This window comes from Mustela nigripes, chromosome 7, assembly GCF_022355385.1.
Source record: "Mustela nigripes isolate SB6536 chromosome 7, MUSNIG.SB6536, whole genome shotgun sequence".
NCBI classification, from domain to species: Eukaryota; Metazoa; Chordata; class Mammalia; order Carnivora; family Mustelidae; genus Mustela; species Mustela nigripes.
Window position 1 is genome coordinate 97632015 of NC_081563.1, and position 20389 is coordinate 97652403.

A 20389-nucleotide genomic window follows, 5' to 3' on the forward strand; every position below is an offset into this window, starting at 1 on the left:
GCTATTAACAAAAAAACAGAAAAGAAGTGAGGGCAAGGATATGAAGAAATTGGTACCTTTCGAGTGGGAATATAAAATGGTGCCGCCACGGAGGAAAATGATAGGGCACTTGTTCAAAAAATTAAACAAAGAATTGTGAATATGATCCAGCAACTTCACTTCAATGAATACACTCAAAAGTACTGAAAGCAGGCAACCGAACAGATATCTGCACACCTGTGTCACAGCAGCATTACTTGCCAGAGTCAAAAAGTGGGAACAACCCAAATGTCCATCAACTGATGAACAGCTAAACAAAATGTGGCATATACCTAAAATGGAATGTTACTCAGCCTTAAAAAGAATGAAATTCTGACACATGCTACATGAATGAACTCTGAAGACATCATGCTAAGTAAAATAAGCCAGACATAAAAGGACAAACACTGTATGATTCTATTCATGTGAGGGCCTTCAAATAATCAATTTCAGAGACAGAAAGTAGAAGACTGGTTACCAGGGATGCATGGAGTGAAATGGGTTTACAGTTTAATTGGGTAGAGTACCAGTTTAGGAAGATGGGAAAGTTCTGGAAATGGCTGCACAACCAACGTGAATGTCCCTAATGCCACTGAACTGTACACTAAAATATGGTAAAATGGCTAAAATGGTTCTGTTTTCTATTTTACCACAATTCTTAAAAAGTCTTATGATACAGACACTCTCAGAGATACCACATATTTTCTGAGTATGTGGTAAATGTGAGTAAATAAATTTTCATTAAGTCTGGAAGAAAAGGCATAGAACTTAACTAATGGTGTTATCTCTGGAAATGAGAGATTATAGTCAAAATCATCTTTAGTATTTTTAATTTTTTAAAAGGATACTGATTTTACATATTACTTGTAACAGAAACTGACAGAAAAATGGTATATTACGGGCACACGAGAAAAAAGACAGGAAAAGAACTGCTTCTATAAAAATACCTTTCTGCCCAGGAATACTATAAAAACTCACTAATAAAAAAAATAACATTTCCAAACTGGTACCTTCCAGAATACACTGCTTACATGAAATTTAAAAAACAATAATAGGAGAGTCTTCCCTGGAGAATGAAGGAGACACAGGAACAACACAAGCAGGGGCAGAGGTATGCGGGGGAGAATCCACAGAGCATAAGGCCAGATCTAGTCTGGATTTTGAAATGAAATTTTATAGGATTTGTAGTTATCCCCTAAAGGTTTCATGACCCAACAATGACACCACCAACAGTTAATAACAGCCTTTGCCCTCTCTGCAGTCAAACCACCACAATTCCTGAACCTGTCAGCCACTGCTTGGGGGATTCTGTGGGTATCATGCCCCGGTCTGAGCAGGAGTGGAGAATGGAAACAAGGCCACAAACCTAGCTCTTTCCATTACACACAAATTGAGGCTTCCGGGCTCCACTTTCATGCTTAAAAATAGAAAAAGAAATTGACTTCACATTTTATGGAGAATAGTCAAAGGAATACATTTAATGTGAAGAATCTTCAGAGAAGTGCTGTTCTTTTTTGTTTTGTATTGACAAAAATAACTAAGATGACGGAACAAAGCAGGTAGAAAGCGACGATTATGAAACTCTTGACCTGATACCAGCAAGCAGTCCCCTGGCATTGGTCAGGCACAACAGCCTCCTCCAGCCTCGGATTTCCACTCTGCCTCTGGAGCCGCTGCCGCCCTTCTGACAATTACCTCCCACAACTTCCAAGATCAATGAACACCAGGAAACATACTTTTCCAAAAATAAATCCTTTTCTTCCTCTGACAAGTTCCAAACACTTAAGATTTAGAAACTGCCCTAACGATACCAGTTATAATGGCACGTAAAAATCAAATTCAATATAAATGTTTCTTGGGCTCTTTACGGTCTCTTTTTAAAAAGTTTTTTGCATTTGGGGGAAAGCAGGCTGATAGTGAAACAGTGGCTTCATGCAGACTTGAAGAAGGGTACCTAAATCCTTGAAACCTGCTTCTTTGTTATTGGACATCATCAAACAGAGGTTCTGGCTTTATGTCCAAACTGTGCCCAAGGAACTTGCAGAACCAGGGCTGAGCATCACACCCCTTGATGTCTAAATGTCTGATCTCATCCTAGAAACTCAAAGAAACTCATGCCATGGAATCCCCTCACTACCCTGCATTGGAGGCAGGAATGGGGTCTTCCTAGTAGTGAACTGTAGAAGGCTAGCCTTTACAGTGCGCCCCACTGCTCAAACCTTGGTATAAAAGAATTCAAACATGAGTCACTTATAGAACACCCTTACTGCGGGAGGCAGAACACGAGTGGCTAAGAGCCTCCAAAGTACATCCAGACCCACACCTCTTACCTACCTGTTGGAAGAGCTCTGAACTGCTACCTGCTGCCCCTTTCCTCGCCTACACTACAGTCCAGCTCAGCCATGTCTGCGAACACACCCAGATGCTCTCAGATTCCAACAACCATCCGACTTACTACCCTAGCCACGAAGGCCTCGCATCATTAGGCCTGAGTCACAATTCTATCCTCCTTGTCCTATCCCCTCTCAGATACCCTCGGAGCTCGGCCACACTGGCCTTTCTTCCACTGATCAACCCAGGACTCTGTACTTGCTGATTCCTCCATCCAGCCCATTCTTCCCCCAGGCTTCATGGGCCTGACTCCCTCTCAGCTCCACCTCCTTCCTCAGCCCCCATACCTAACCTTACAGCATTCTCTGTACCTCACCCTGTTTTGATTTCTTTATATAATCACAACCATCAATTATGCTGGCTTTTGTATGTGTCTCACCACAGTGCAAGCTCCACAAGGGCGCGATGCTGGCTCCGTGCTCTACTTATGCGTGAAGCTGGCACAAAGCAGCACCGTTATCAGTATCTGTTACACACATACATGAGAGGGTGGTAGGTAGGTGAGAGGATGGCTGGATGGGCAGACAGACAGAAGAATACACAGCAGGTGCAGAGATGGATAAATGAACAAGCAAACAAACAAATAAAAAATGAGGATGGACCATTAATAAAAGCACCAACCACTATGCAACCAGTGCCACACCATGCAATGAGGATTCAAAGGCAGGAAGAGCCCACCTGGATGGGCCCTGAGGTAAGCATCATGAATGAAGTACTATCTTAAATTAACCTTAAAAGATTGTGGGGGTGGAAAAACAGGGTAGGAGTTCCTTTTGGGTAGATGACCAGGAACACAAGGAGAAAAACAAAAATAACAATCAAAAACCAGTAAACATTCTGCAGGAAACTAGTCCTACAATTTAATGTGAAAAGCTTCTACCATGAACTTAACAAGTAATACATCATAAAATACGAACCCCTAACAATGCCCCCTGTGTTTAAAAGTAAATGATTAGCCAACAGCCCACAAAGCCTCAACATTCATGCATTCTGTTAAATTGCAATTCTCCCAGCCAAGGCTTGGTAGTGATCACCCTGGGTTTTTATTCAAGTCCCATGAATAAATCAACCTAGGAATAGGGCCAGATGTCTGGTACCCAAAAAACCAAGAGAACTATAAGCATTGTTTTTCAAACCAAAAATCTCAAGAGAGTATGCCACTGGAATCTCACCCAGCCATTGGGCAATCCACACATTGGGTTCCCCTCTCTTAAGAAATAAGCTACTCCAGGATACCTGGGTGGCTTGGTCAGTTGAGCATCCAGCTCTTGATTTCGGCTCAGGTCACGATCTCAAGGTCCTGAGATCGAGCCTCAAATCAGGCTCCACACTCACTGCAGAGTCTAGAATTCTCTCTCTCTCTCTCTCTCTCTGTACCTCCCCCCACTCACATATGCTCTCTCTCCCACTCCCTCTCTAAAATAAATAAATAAATAAATCTTTAAAAAAAAGAAACAAGTTATTCCCCTGGCACAGGCCTCAATGTCACTCGGCAGAGGGGCCCATCATCAGTCACTCATGTATTGAGCTGTTGTTCTATCGGCTTTTCCCTGACACATCTGTAATTGTGTCAAGAAGGTACCATGCTCTGGGAATATTTTCATCACTGCGGTGTGTATGGGGGTGGGGGGTGAGGAACTGAGGGGGCACTGATGAGTAAGAACAGCCTCATATGTGACCTCAATTCTTAAGCCCAGCCATCTTGCTTCCTGGCAGCTGCAGTAATACAGGTTGTAAAGTATTTGTAGTCATCACAGCTGGGGAGACAGAGCGGGGGAGGGCAGGTGGTCCAGAGAGACCAATGCCTGGAGCAGATAAAAATGGCAATGTTCAATTTTCTCTGGTCCAGTAGCTCGCAAAGCATGCACAAAGAACTAGTTAAAAACATAAATCTGCTACTCTTCTGCTTTTTACATCCAGACATGCCAGGAACTCTGGTTCAGAAAACCAGAGGTGGGGGGAAAGTACCCAGACGCTGCATTTTTTTTTTAAGATTTTATTTATTTATTTGATAGAGACACAGAGAGAGAGGAAACACAAGCAGGGGGAGTGGGAGAGGGAGAAGCAGGCCTCCTGCAGAGCAGGGAGCCTGATGCGGGGCTCAATCCCAGGACCCTGGGATCATGACCTGGGCCAAAGGCAGATGCTTAACAACTGAGCCACCCAGGTGCCCCAAGACTCTGCATTTTAATATGCACCCTCCATGGCTTGAAGCCTGTGGTCTCAGACAGAGAACGCAACTACCAGTCTGAGTGACTCTGCAGGGAACAGAGTATGGAATCCCTGCACACAATAGCCCCCAGGCCACCAGTATCTTCATTTCTTTGGGGCCTTCTGAGAATCTGATGAAAACCCATTTTTTATTTCTAACACTTCCATGTCACTCTTTCTCTCCATTAGTAATGCAAATGTTTGAACAAGGCTTTCTACAAAATACCACTGATTTGCCAAACATCTTTCTACAATTACCCGGAACTACAAAGCTCCTAATAAATTACCTAAAAAGCTAAAAATTCCCAATTAAAATTTTGAGCCTGTATATTTAAAGCATTGCTTTGCCAAAGTATAAATCCATGGAAGGATAAAATTCACCTCCCTCCCTTGGGAATAATAAAAAAGATGCTTAGGGGGCCTGGGTAGCTCAGTCGGTTAAGCATCCAACTCTTGATTTTGGCTCAGGTCATTATCTCAGGGTCCTGAGATCGAGCCCCATATTGGGCTCCATGCTGAGGGTAGAACCTGCATAAGATTCTCTCTCTCCCCTTCCCTTTGCCCCTCCCCTCTCAAAAAAGATGCTGGTTAATCTTTGGCAGGTCAAACAGTAAGGTAAGGAGTTTGGGGGGGGTGGTTTAAAGATTTTATTTGAGAGAGAGACAGAGAGAACACGTGTGCACCTGTGCAGTGGGGAGGGGCAGGGGAAAGGAACAAGCAGACCCATTGCTAAGCAGAGAGCCTGACGCAGGGCTGGATCCCAGGACCCCAAGATCATGACCTGAGCAGAATGCAGACACTTAACCAACTAAACTATGCAGGCACCCCTAGAAGTTTGTGTTTTTGACACAACCACAGATAAGATCAGAAGGTTAAAATAACTAAGAATCTGCCCAAAATGCATACAAAGGAACAAAGCCCTTAAACTTTAAATGCACTAGCCCATTAGTGCCCTGAGAGAGTTGTTTAATCTAATTGAAGATTATAAATGTTTCATGTGTCAAAGGTAGAGAAGATCGCAGTTTTTAATTTACCAGCCAAAATTTCAATAGGAGAGAACCAAACTCTTACCAGTTTTTGCAATTTCAGTAAACAGATTTAAGAAAAGGTAAGATAAAGGTCAGTTGATCAGTCAATCAATCAGTGGGGCCCCAAGCAAAGATACAACCATGTATCTCTTGCAAAGGCCTCTATTGTACCAACATAGGACAATTATTTATATGGAAACAAATCAAAATAGTAAGACAAAAGTGATCCTTTGCAGCTCCCCCAACAAGGAAGAAGCCAGCCTGCTTGGAAACATCTTCGAAGTTTACAACCTTTCTGACCAGCCAGGTCCGCATACCCCAGGTAGGGCATGGCATACTCACACTGATGGGACTTAGTAGAGATTGTGGCTGCTGGTGAGCCAAGAGCAGGACTGCAGGAGGTCAAGGGCCCACCCAGCCTCCATACCCAACCTTCCCCCCAGAGGTTTATGCTGCTTTCCTAACTCACGCTGAAATAAAAACAAGGGAGATTTCCGTAGCCCAAAGGTCCGGCCAGGTACCAGCCCTGTCCAGGAAAGGCTGCTGCGGGACAGGAGAATCCCAGGATTCAGGGTCACCGGCACTCCCACCACAATACCACGACAAAGATGAACAACACCAACGACAAAAACAACATAATGAAGACACTCTTGCAAAGTCTCTGCTTCTGTTTTACTAACGCTTCTGTGTAAACACAACAGGACTCTCAGGCAACATCTGTTTGATGAATCAGTGTGACAAAACGAACTAATGACTGGAATAAAGGAGAGGATCTGAGTATCATTTTGGCAACCAGACTTAGAAGCACATTCTTGTCACAAGTCAACAACAACGAGCCTGGCTCAGCTCATGCAAAAACCAAGATGAAACCAACAGAGATAGGGAAATTGCACCTGGAGTTCAAGCCTTTAAAAAAAAGGATAAAAAAGGAAAGACCTACACTAAATAAATGTACTTCTATGAAAAAACACAAACTTGTTGGCATCAACATACTTCTTCCATATACTGAGAATAACTCTCATTACATCTCAACCTCAAACTGGAACGTGCAGGAATGAAGTACCCACCTTTGTGCACCTGCCACAGGCTGCCACCTGTGTCCTAGTCTGTCCTCCATTCCACCTTTGGGATTCCATAGCACATATTACTTAAAAGGCTAGCCCGTCTCTGGAAGTACAGATAAATAAAACCAAACAGAGCTCTTTCCCCACCCAGCTCTCTCCCCTACATATTTCCTCCTGATCCTACAGAAGTTGTAAATCTCTCAATCCAAGCATTCCAAGGTTTCCAGGAATAGAGATGGATCCTTGCTGATAAGACAAGTATATGGAGAAACTTGTAAGTGAAGTGATGATGATATTCAGACAAGCATAAAATTAAAAGCTCTGACACCATTTTTTACTGGTCAACTTCTCCCAGCAGTGTGTCAATACACACATGAGCTAGTCCAAAGATGTGTATTTGAAAGTTCATTTTTTCAGCTCCTTCTAGCATTTCCATTAAGTGAGAGTTTCAATCGCAATAAATAAATGAGAATATAAATAATTAATGCAACACTACGAACTAGGTGGGTTCTGGGCCTGAGGAAAGGGCCCCTCAATTACAAAATACCCCTCCCCACCTGCTCACACAAACATGCAACCCCCTCTCAGTGAGACCCAGGCAAATAACCCCTACTTTAAGGGGAAGGGCATTTAAATGAAAACACGAGCAGAAAGCAGCTTTCACCATCAGGAATGACTAAGGAGGGTGATGAAATCTCCCAATATCTAGCCACCCACGGAAGAGCTCACACACTAGCAATCTTTTCTAGGTAATCATCAGCATGTTCCTACCACAATCGTGTTCCTCCGTGAGAATGCAACAAGGAAAAGAGCTTCTGGCTGGCAGTTGTGCTACTGCTTCCGCGCCCTGATCCCTTTGGAAATATCTTTCAGAGCAAGAACATCATGCTCCTGTTCCAACTTCTTCTCACTGTCAGAATACATCACGGGACCACACAGCAGCCTGTAAATGCATGGGGCATGCTGCCGATGCAGACACAGAAGGCATGCAGAGGCTGCACACCCAGTTCAAAAAGCAAGCAGAGAGCTGGTTAAGGCAAGCAGACTGCTAGTCACCTTTACCAACCCAGGCCTCATGGGCAGCAAGCAGAGCTCTGGGACCTGTGAAAATAAGCTACCCCCAATTGAAGTGTAAGTTTAGGAACAACAACCTAGAATGCCTCCTCCCCTCCGTAACTTGAAGGTCAGTGAAAACCCTCACTCTGGGAGGCCGGCCTGGCTTGACGGCATCAGCAGTGGCATCAGCCTTCTCAGAACCCAGGACATTCACAGACAGCACAGCTCCCCCGACCCAGGACACACAAGTCTCAAAACAAACTACACAGCCCAGGCTCACCCCCAGGACTTGGCAGTGAACAAGACCAAGGGAGCTTGAGTTCTAGCAGTAGGGTGGAGAGAGGAGGAACAAGGAAACAAGCAGAACATAACAAAACGGCCAAGTGCTATGAAATTAGTCATCAGAGTACAGTGACAGAGCACCTGGCAGGGGCTTCCTCAGGACTGAGGCAGTCAGGGTATACCTTCTGAGGAGGAGACACGGACACTGAAACAAGAGTCAGAGGTAGGAAAGAGCTCAGTGTGCTCTCAGACTAAGTAAAGTATAGGAACCAAAGCGCAGGTGGCTACAGGGCAGGGTGGACTGAGTCACAGAAGCCCAGTGACTAAGGCATGATAAGTGACAGCAGGGAACTTAGTTTATAATCTAAAAGCATCAGAAGGCACTGGAGGGCCTTAAGGAGGATCAGGACATGATGTTCTTGTGACCCATCCTACACTGTCCTGTACTACTCTGTACCTCCCTCGCTGTTATCAGCCTTCCGGGTTTACGCTGCCCCACATCCACTCCTGGGAGGAGGGGCTGGGTCACAGCACTTCTTTCTCTCCCTCAAGTGCCCGGTATACTGCCAGGTACTAAAAAAGACACTTAATGCATAAATACACACACACACAGACTGCATTTGTCCAGACAGTTTAAAGAACCTGTATATTTTTTAAGGTTTTTTTTTTTTTTAATTTATTTATTTGAGGGGGGGGGGGAGAGAGAAGGGGCAGAGGGAGAAGCAGACTCCCTGCTGAGCAGAAAGCCTGACACAGGGCTCAATCCCAGGACCCTGAGGATCATGATCTGAGCTGAAGGCACCCCTAAAAAACCTTGTTTTAAAACTTGCCAAGGGGCGCCTGGGTGGCTCAGTGGGTTAAAGCCTCTGCCTTCGGCTCAGGTCATGATCCCAGGGTCCTGGGATTGAGTCCCACATCAGGCTCTCTGCTCAGCAGGGAGCCTGCTTCCCCCTCTCTTTCTGCCTACTTCTCTGCCTACTTGTGATCTCTGTCTGTCAAATAAATAAATAAAATCTTTAAAAAGAAAAAAGTGCCAAAATAACCATTTCTCTACAATATACATAATTTCACTACTAGTTGGACTATACTGAGAAAATAAAACATTTGGAATTAAAAGCTCAACTGACAGAAAGGCATGCTTATCTATAGGTGGAAACAATTTGGCAGCTGTCTTCCTACCAACACAAAAGCAAGCAAATTAGCTATTTGCCCAGAGAGGAACCCCCTTCTTTTTTTTTTTATAAGGTTCGGTTAGCCAGCAGATAGTACATCATTAGTTTCTAATGTAGTGTTCAACAATTCATTAGTTGCGTATAACATGCAGTCTTCTGGGAATGGGAAGGGGGAGACAGACCACAGGCAAAGTGGCTGGCCCTCTCCATCACCGAGGCCCTCCATGCCTACTTGTCACCACCTACTGGACAGTGAGAGGACACAGATCTGCACCCTGTTGCCAGGTCTTGAGACTCCTGAGCCAGTTAACTGGTAGAACAAATGAAAGTGATACAGCACAATTCATGCATTTGAAAAGAAAGCTCCTAAAAGAAAGACTCAGAAATGGCTAAAATGGGTGCCAGCTGCTCAGTCAGTGGAGCATGTGACTCTTGATCTCGGGGTTGTGAGTTCGAGCCCCACATGTGTAGAGATTACTTAAAAATAAAATAGTAAAAAAAAAGACTTTCTTACTCTAATAAGCTAACATACCTCATCAGATGGTAAAAGAAAAAAAAATCATGCTTTGTATGTCTTTATGTTATAAAGAGGAGTTACTAACTGAAATAAGGTTTAGGATCCCAAAGATACAATGCATTATTACTCTCTTAGAGATTTAGAATGAAAAGAAAAACATGACTAAAATTTTTCTCCAAACAGAATTATAGCAGAACTAGAAAACGGCAATCACATCAAACCAGAGAGAGTAGCCCAAGGCAAAAGGAAAACTGGGGAGCACAGTGTCCCAGAAAACAAGATTCAAGACCATGTCCAAGCAGCAGCAGTGGCAGTTGCTGCTCAGTGGGCAGGTCATCAGGGCCCACCAGCTGCGGAATCAGGGTTCAGGGGGCCTCACCAGGAGTCCCTGAAGATCAGTACATAGAGCAGGCGACAAGCAGAAAGGAAATGGAGGCATTTCTCAACTGGAAATGCTTGGGAATATTTAAAAGCCACAGGAATGAGATGGATGAGATAGACAGACCGACTGGACAGGAGGACAAAGTGCTTAAGGGAGGCTGCCAGGAAGGTACAGGGGAGGCCAGGGAGGGCGCCACAGCCCAGGCTAGTCTGGCTCCACCCAATACAGGCTCATAGGGCTTTGCTTGTAGAAGGGCTCACCTTTGGCTTCACCCTTTATTATAATAAAGAATTACCTATTATAATTTTTTAACAAGGGGCTGCTCGTTTTCATTTGGCACTGGGCCCCACAAATTATACAGCCAGTCCTGGCCTAGGGGGGAGGTGTTGGCCTCAGCACAGAGAAGGGCAGCTCTGCCACCTATGTAGGAAGAGTGGGATGGAAAAGCAGGGTCAATGCCTTCAGATGGCTTCTTTGTGAAGCAGAAAGACAGCCATCTGTTTTGAACAAGCAAGAGAGTAGATGAGTGGGGGAAGGTTAATAATATTCAACGTAGGGTGGAGAAATTTGGTCAATTCATCTTAACCAAGGGACTGAGGTTAACATAACCTGTAATAAGACAGATCAGTCTCATGTACTTCCCTATGATGCACTGAGAAAGGCACATCATTTTTGTGCTATTTGGTATTCCTGTCAAAACACATATCCTCACTGTAATCAGAGAGCCCAAATTGAGGAATCTTCAACAAAACAGCATGCCAATACTCCTGAACATCGTCAAGGTCATGAAAGAAAAGGAAAGGCGGGTGCCTGGGTGGCTCAGTGGGTTAAGCCGCTGCCTTCAGCTCAGGTCATGATCTCAGGGTCCTGGGATTGAGTCCCGCATCGGGCTCTCTGCTCAGCGGGGAGCCTGCTTCCTCCTCCTCTGCCTGCGTCTCTGCCTACTTGTGATCTCTCTCTGTCAAATAAATAAATAAAATCTTAAAAAAAAAGAAAAGAAAAGGAAAGGCTGAGGAGCTGTCACAGATTACAGAAGAGAAATAACAATTAAATGCAATGCAGGATTACCCTGAAATAGAAAAAGAACATTAGAAGAAAAAACAATACTAGTGAAATTTAAATAAGGTTTGTAGTATTGTTAATGATGTGGGAAACAAAGGTAAAAGAAAAGTTAAAGTTCCTTACTATTTACAGCCGATTGGCATGTCCTTGAAACAGGCAGAGTAACATTCCTCTAGGAACTCAGCTGCCTCAATGTTAATACTTTGGTAAGGGCAAAAAGGTGCTCTTAGCCTAACATTATCCCAACCTCCGGGATCTTTTAACATATAAAAACTCCTTGGGAAACTTCCTTTATCTCTACCCCCAAGATACATTTTAGCAATCATCCTCCAGACACATGGCCCAGTGAAATAGATCTGAAGGGTCTCAGGACTAGGGTTTTACTAGTAATAGATGACCTTGTCCTAACAATAGCTCGCCCCCTTGGGGTCCTGGAAACCTTGCTTGCAAAATTCCTTAGCGACTTACTATCCCCCTCCCAACTTGAAAGTGTATAATCAGTAGCTCCTCACAACCCCAGGGCAACTCTTTCTGCCCAAAGGTCCTGTCCTGGTGCTTTAATAAGACCACCTTTTTGCACCGAAGACATCTCAAGAATTCTCTTGGCCATTGGCTCCAAACCCCAACATTGCAGCCATCAATTAACAGTAACATATCAGTATTAATCTCAGTGTTCTATCAGTATGCTATGATTGTTTAAGACAAAGTTAGTGGGAGCTCGGTAAAGCAACCAGGGGAACTGTGACTCTAACTTTTCTTAAATCTCCAATTATTTTGGGTCGCCTGGGTGGCTGAGTGGGTTAAAAGCCTCTGCCTTCAGCTCAGGTCACGATCTCAGGGTTCTGGGATCAAGCACTGCGTCGGGTTCTCTGCTTGGCGGGGAGCCTGCTTCCCTTCCTCTCTCTCTGCCTGCCTCTCTGCCTACTTGTGATCTCTGTCTGTCAAATAAATAAATAAAAACTTAAAAAAAAAAATCTCCAATTATTTCAAAATAAAACATTTAAATTTTTACGTGGATTTTTCATTTGTGATTTCCTTTAAAGTAATTCCAGGAACTTTAGTTATCACCTTTGAAGTCCAGCACTACTATGTGAGACATGTTCCTGCTTCTCTATCAACCCAAAGAATCAGCAACAAGTAGGAAAGGTTATGTTCCCCTTAAAAATAATAACTTGGAACTAAGGGTGGGGGGCGAACAGTTAAAAAAAGAATCACTTATTTTTTTAAGTTTCAATAAACTGAATAAAAATTTTAAAAATAAAAATAAACCATGCACAGGAACCACTGGCATTTTTCTCCAAAAACTGCTGCAAGCATTCACGGACTACTGGATTTCTCAAACAATGTCAGTGACCGCAGATTTTAGGCAACAATTTTTTGCTTCCTGATTTTGAAAACTGGGTTTGCATCTTGGTCCCACTTCTTAGCAGCTATATGACCTTAAGCTACTGCTTAAGCGTGGTGCCTCCATTTCCTCATCATACCCTATGATAAAGATTAAATCACTTACTACATTTAAAAAAAAAAGAAACCTGGGTGCCTCGGTGGCTCAGTTGGTTGAATGACTGCCTTCAGCTCAGGTCATGATCCTGGAGTCCCAGAATTGAGTCCCGCATCGGGCTCCCTGCTCAGCTGCGGGTCTGCTTCTCCCTCTGACCTTCCCCGCATCATGCTCACTCTCTCTCATTCTCTTGCTCTCTCTCAAATAAATAAAATCATTTTAAAAAAGAAAAAGAAAAAGAAACCTTAGAGCAGTATCAACATGTAAGAAATTGTATTGGGATAGGCCGGGATGAAAGTAGGATGACACGAGATTTGGGCCTGGCTGACAAGGTAAATGGTAGTCCCATGAATTTAGGGAAAAAGAAAACAGAAGGAATGTGTGGAAGTGGGGTGGCAGGAGTTTCATTTTAGCTTTCTGCATTGCAGAGGACCATCAACTACAGACTGCCAATTGACCTAAATTAGTCTGCTTTGCATAAATATTAGGTTTTTCTTGGTTGACAACAGTAAGGACCCAAAGAGGAGAGTCTGCTCTCCTCCTCTGGATGGTATCAGGTTATACTAATGGCAAGTCTTAGACCAACTTCAGTCATATATGCAGACCTTCATATTTAAGATGCGAATTTATAAGCAAGCAGGCACAAAAATAATTCACATCAACTCTTTTGTAAAGCTGGTAGAGTCTTAGTACTCTATCCCACTGGCTGTCACAATGACAGCTTCATAAGAGGTTCTCCAGGCAGATAGGCAAAGCAACCAGAGTGTTCAGCAACCTGTGCTGGACAGGGGACTATTCAGGCATTGTCCAAAACTATTCAGACTATGGGCTGCCATCTTCTCCTACTCTATTCTTGTGAAAATAGTATCTCAAAAGTATTTTATCCAATAAATATCAATGAAAGAAACATTACAACTTTGAACATCCAGTTTTTACATTTATCTAATACTTCCCCCACCTACTGCATCATTCCAATTCATAGTATCCTAGGAAGGGGAGGGTTGGGTGGGGGAGAAGGAAGAACAGAAATGTCCCTTTGGTCTCACTCCTCTGCCTGCTCCCATGTGTCTCGAAGGCTATTAAGTGGGCACATTAATTAAAGCCTCAAGAAGTGTTAAGCATCTGTAAGAACCATATAGGTTGCAAGAACTATCATAGATTTCCTTTATCTATTTTAATTAAAATTTTTTCTCAAAGCTTAGAAGGCTGGCAGCAAATCCAGGTCACAGAGTTCTTTAGAAAAATAAGGATTTACAGAGAACCTCCGGTGGTACATGTACCCTCAGTGGGACAAAACCCACTCCAGGTAACCATTCTGATCCCATGCAGAGGACAGGCCAGGGCTCAAATGGAGTTGTGCTATTACTCTGCTGCCACCCAGCGGTGCGTGTGCACCAAAGCACCTCGCAGCGGGGAAAAGAGCTGGGCTCTGGCGAAGGACATTTTCTCTGGAATCCAAAGTCAGGAGGAGGTTAAGGGAGAAGTACTGTCCAGTTTACCACAGCACCAAGGAGATGAAGTGTAAACAGACGCATTCTTGGGAAGGGATGTATTAACACAGATACTAGTTCACTACAATGAAGTTTCTTCTCCCCCTCAGAGAGAGAACGGTTCCAGGGACTCAATCAAAGCCAAAAGCCAGGGGACAGACTCCGACAGAGTCCAGGCTTACCTGCTTCGGGTCAGAGGTAGCAGCGCCAAGAGCCGGGGACTCCAATTCTATGGTCACAGGTCCATCATTCTGAATGTGGACTTGCATGTAGGCACCAAACTTGCCATCTGAAAGAGTAACACAAACAGTTATGAGAGACGGAGACCTGTCTCCGTCTAAAAAGTCACCAGATCAATGCAATCAGAAACATGAAGAGTAGGACTAGCCAGTAAACACGGGAAAAGATGGAAGTAGAGAGGGAAATGCAAAATTAAAGAGCAGACATGTTGGGGCGCCTGGGTGGCTCAGTGGTTTGGGCTGCTGCCTTTGGCTCGGGTCATGATCTCAGGGTCCTGGGATCGAGCCCCGCATCGGGCTCTCTGCTCCGCAGGAAGCCTGCTTCCCTCTCTCTCTCTCTCTCTCTGCCTGCCTCTCTGCCTACTTGTGATCTCTGTCTGTCAAATAAATAAATAAAATCTTTTAATAAAAAAAAAAAAAGAGCAGACATGCAAGCCCTATGGACTAGGCAAGAATGAAAAGATCTGGGAACATCAGGTGGGAAATGTGGGCTTACAGGATCATAAAATGGCCAGAAGGTAAATTGGTTTAGCCACTTCAGAGGGCATGATGGGGGGCGCCTGGGTGGCTCAGTGGGTTAAGCCTCTGCCTTTGGCTCAGGTCATGATCCCAGGGTCCTGGGATCGAGCCCCACATCGGGCTGTCCGCTCCGCGGAGAGCCTGCTTCCTCCTCTCTCTCTCTCTGCCTACTTCTGATCTCTGTCTCTCAGAGGGCATGATGGTGCTTGAAAAAGTTCTACAACTCCGGAATTCCACCTCGGGGGTGCGGGGGGGGGGTGTTTACTCAGAAATTCTTACACAAAAGGAATGTTCGGGGCGCCTGGGTGGCTCAGTGGGTTAAAGCCTCTGCCTTCGGCTCAGGTCATGATCCCAGGGTCCTGGGATCGAGCCCCACATCGGGTTCTCTGCTCAGCGGAGAGCCTGCTTCCTCCTCTCTCTCTGCCTGCCTCTCTGCCTATTTGTGATCTCTGTCAAATAAATAAATTAAAAAAAAAAAAGGAATGTTCGAGGGTGTTCATCCGGGCAGCATTTAAAGATTGTATTTATTTATTTGAAAGAGAGAGAGAGCACAAGCAGGCAGAGTGGCAGGAAGAGGGAGAGAGAGAAGCAGTCTCCCTGCCAAACAAGGAGCCCGATGTGGGACTCCATCCCAGGAACCTGAGATCATGACCTGAGCCGAAGGCAGCTGCTTTACTGACTGAGCCACCCAGGTGTCCCCCAGGCAGCATTTATTACAGAAAAAGTGGACACAATCTGTCCCTCAATGGGGGGAAGAATGTATAAACTCTACTTTAACTCCTCAGTGGAATACTATGCGGCAGCCACATGTGTCAACAAGGCAAATCTCAAACACGTGACATGATCTTTAAAAAGCCACTTGCTGGGGTGCCTGGGTGGCTCAGTCATTAAGCATCTGCCTTTGGCTTAGGTCATGATCCCTGAGTCCTGGGATCAAGGCCTGGATCAGGCTCCCTGCTCAACGGGAAGTCCTGTCTTCCTCTCCCACTCCTTCTGCCTGTGCTCCCTCTCTCACTGGGTCTCTCTCTGTCAGATAAATAAAATCTTAAATAAGTAAATACATAAAAATAAAAAGCCACTTTTGGAGTTCCTGGGTGGCTCAGCTGGTCAAGGGTCCAACTCTTGATTTCAGCTCCTGTCATGGGATCAGGTCCTGTGTTGGGCTCCACACAGCAGTGAGTCAGCTGGAGATTCTCTCTCCCTCTACCCTTCCCCCTAGATGCATGTCTGCACGTGTGCATGCTCTCTCTCTCCCTCTAAATAAAATAAATCTTTTTTTTTTTTTAAGTAACTTGCAACAAGGACATATCATTTTAATACGATTTATTCATTTATATGATACTTTAAGTTTGGGGTTTTTTTAAGATTTTATTTATTGGGGTGCCTGGGTGGCTCAGTGGTTGAGCCGCTGTCTTCGGCTCAGGTCATGATCTCGGGGTCCTGGGATCGAGTCCCGCATCGGGCTCTCTGCTCAGCAGGGAGCCTGCTTCCTCCTCTCTCTCTGCCTGCCTCTCTGCCTACTTGTGATTTCTCTCTGTCAAATAAATAAATAAAATCTTAAAAAAAAAAAAAAAAAGATTTTATTTATTTATTTGATAGGGAGAGAGATCACAAGTAGGCAGAGCAGCAGGCAGAGAGAGGGAGGGGGAAGCAGGCTCTGAGCCCGATGTGGAGCTCGATGTGGGGCTCAATCCCAGAACGCTGAGATCATGACCTGAGCCAAAGGCAGAGGCTTAACCCACTGAGCCACCCAGGCGCCCCTAAATGATACTTTTAAATAACCAAAATGAGTTATATTGTTTACAAAGATATATATATTAAATATATATGAAAAAAACATGAGCAAAAAAGCCAAACACAGGACAAGAACCACATTCATACTGAATAGAAGGCAGGGGATGATGAGATTTGAGAGAGAAACCTCAGACAAATGGGACTAGCTGGGTAGTGAGCATACTAGTGTCTATTTTCTGTGTGTTTCATAATTAAAATTTTCAAATAAATTAAATATAAAAGTAAAAGGATAGGTGGAAAGGAAGATCCTGCTCCTTCACTGTGAGAACCATCCTCCTCTCTAGGATTCATTTCAAAATGGCCACAGGCTGCCCCAGAAAAGAGCTCCTCTCTGTGTCCTATTCCAAACCTTCTGTTTTAACACCCAAACCCACTCAGTTGTATCTGACCAATCCCCAAACGCTGAATTACATTTATAAAGAAATCCAAGAATATGTCTTGAGAGATGACTCGGTGCAGTATCAGAAAAACGACTCCATCCATCCAAGTACCTCTGTTAAACCCTGGGCCTAATCACTGCTGATAACACACACAGACACTTAGTCAAGGGAACACACAGGTCTTGACACTTTATCAATTAAATTTATTTAATTTAAATTTATCAATTTAAATGCAAAGTAAGAAAAGAACTGGATCCAGATTAAAATAGTACAAATGCTCACAAAGAGAACCACCAGGAACTCCTCTGCTGCCACCAACCAGTAAGTAACAAAGAGAGCATATGGGATCCAGTCCACATGTGAAAAACCATTCACTGTTTTTCACTCACAGCAACTATGTGCCAACATGGTGCTAGAGATCAAAGACTCAGCTGCCAGGTGCAAATAGCCCTGACACTCATGACACTCATGAACCACGCTTCCCCAACTGTGCCCTGCCAGGTATTCCTTGAATAAAGAATGCCACAGTCACATTCTTTTGGAAAACCACATTTGCTGAACTCTCCTTCAGAGACTCACAAAGCACAGCAACGTGTAACAGATTCTCAAGGTGTCCTTGAATAGAGAAACCTATTTAGTTTCTTTACCTTGGTAGTTCCCAAACTCCCCGGAGCGAGGAGCTCTAATTTCACATAAAATATCTTTTACAGGGCAAATGACCCGCTGAGAGAAGCCAAGAAAAAGAAAAGCACCAAATGGACACATTAGCTCAGGGCAGGCCAGCCTGGGGCCTCTCTTGCTCCCTCCCTGGAGAGCAGCTCTGCTCTCAGGTCCTAGGTTCCCTCAGGTGCCAGACCCACTACCGCATAAGGCGACATCCACGAACCTCTGCTCCTGTTGCCACAACCATACAGTTCCCATCTCGGACTCCTCCCCCTGGTAGCACTCTGTCCAATGATCCTTAACCTCATGGAGGGTCTTAGCAAAATGGACATACCAACAGCTGGTTCCCTTCAATGCTCAGAGAGCAGCATTAGAAACTCCATTAGAAGCACCCAAGTTGTTCACCATTTTTACAGGCAAGATTAATCTCGTTTCTACCACGCAGCCAAAAGTGCTCAAACAATGGTGACTTTTCTTCAACTCCTATCAAATTAAAGTGGCCATTTAAATCTACAGGGCTTTTGTTTTATCCATGTCAGACTAGCTAAAAAGACATCAGCTGGGAAGGAAATCATGTGTTTAATTGCATGCTAAAATTATGGCTACAATTAGTACAAAATTTCAGCCGCTGCACTCCTCAGGGAAGCTGAAGGCAGACTCAGGAGGAAAGGAATTATTTCCGACCTTGAATTTCTGTTGCCAGGATATACAGAATATGCTTCACCGTGTTTATCACTCAAGTAGGGAAAAATTTATTTTCTTTTCCTGTTTTTCTTCAGTTATGAACAGAACTATTATCTGAATTTCCATTTGTATAGACAATAAATCCAAAGACATGTTTTAAGAGGTCTTAAAATGGAACATTTTTTCCAGTTCAGATCAAAGAGTAAAGCCCCATGAAAAATTTATACTGGCCAGAGGAAATAAAAACATTTTTAAAAATAATCTTAAAAGACAGAAACATATCTGCAGAACTACAGCAGGGCTCTAATGATGATATAATCAAGTCACCCTTAACTCTAAGTCCCAGGGTTCTGTCCAGAGCTGGAGAAGCACGTGTCAGGCACATTTGTGCCACATGTTTCCAGCTGGAAGACTCCCAGCAGGAGCCCCAAACCTGCTGTGACCTGGTTTCCAGCAGCTACTGTCCAAGGCCTCTACGAGCTCCAAACCACTGCGCCCCATTAGCCTGTGAAGGCTGACATCCCACCTTCTGAACAATACCTGATTAATGGTCACCACTCCCTGAGAAGCCCCCCCCACCTCTCTGAGCCCCTGCTGGTTCAAGGACCACAGCAGGTCACCACAGGGAGGCTGCTTGTTAGTACAGGTATGGCACTGGGCCCACAGCACCACAGTCAGTGTGCAGGAAATCTGGGTCCCTGTTACTGCTGTCACTCCCACTGCTGTCCATGGTAGAATATGGGTAAATGGCGGGGAGGTGGGGGCAGGCAAAGAAACCACACCAAAAAGAACATGCTATTGAAGAAAAATGGAAAACAGAAGGCTTGACGGCTTCTTGGCCTGGCTGGGAGCAAGCCCATGCACCTTCCATAGCCAGCCTGCATGGCCATGACCAAGTTGGGACTTGGCCTACCTCTGGAGACCAGTCCTGAGCCTCAGGCCAGCCACCTGAGCACACCCCCAAAGGCAGCTCCCTCAGTCACTAAGGCAAAGTCCTCACCACCCAGGCTTCCTCTTCACTCTACTTTAAAGCTGTTCAGAGCCCAGGCAGGCAGGGAGGAGGGTTATTGATGGAGACCCTAACATCAGGTACAGAGGCTGGGAACCAAGAAATTAAGCAAATGTGTGGAACTGGAGGACTCAAAATAAGCATGTGGCAAGGAGAGGGCCACCGCAGCTAACGGAGTTTGGTCTAGACGCATGGGCTTGCATCACACCTGGAGCCCAGAGGAGTGGACCCTGGTGGGCCATGGGCACTATGGCAGCTCTGCCCACCAGCACAGAACTGCTTCTCTGAGGGTACCATGTCCCCGAGCCCCCCTCCCCAGAGAGCTCAGCGGATTCAGGGCACCACCAGTAGGGCACAGATTCCCCAGCAGGCTAATCTGGCTCAAGGGAACCTATGAAGCAGAGGCAAGGGCTCTGGAAGCCATCAGCAAAGTCCAGTAGCTCCAGCAATGACATTTCCTAAATGACTTGGCTGGGGAAAAGATTCAGTTGTAGGAAAAAGGGCACACAACAGGCCCTGTCAGCCACATTAGGCCTTGGGTGGCAGCATTAAAACCACTGCCAGGTTCCATTCCACATCCAGCATCATGAAAGGCACCAGAAAGTCAACTCCTGGAATCTTGTGGCTTCTCCTCAGGCTCAAGTCCTCTTTATCAAAGGTCTCTGCTTGTCTCTGTCGTGGTTCTGTCCACTCAAGAGAAACACCTCCTCCAGGCAGCAGACGTCTCAGGCCAGGGAGTCCAAGGCCAGAGAAACTAGGGAACAGACCCTGTGGCCCAGCATGGAAATGAAAATGTCTACTCCCAGGTGAGGGCACCTACCACCAAAGGGGGTCACCCTAATTCCAAACTAAAGAGCTGTAAACAGGAGTTGCCAGGGGAAATAGCCCAAAATTAACCTCTTGCTGGGAGGTTAAATTCTCATCTGA

The 20389-nt window shown here is 44.9% G+C and overlaps 1 protein-coding gene across 2 annotated transcripts in view; it reads right to left on the reverse strand.

Annotated features, from left to right (window-relative positions):
* The window catches only part of DTD1 (D-aminoacyl-tRNA deacylase 1), a 172161-nt gene that overhangs the window by 131083 nt on the left and 20689 nt on the right, over positions 1-20389 (reverse strand). For both annotated transcript variants that reach the window (XM_059406470.1, XM_059406469.1), the window contains exon 4: positions 14357-14463. In XM_059406470.1, the coding sequence (XP_059262453.1) occupies positions 14357-14463 (107 nt within the window). The remainder of the gene's footprint in view (positions 1-14356; positions 14464-20389) is intronic.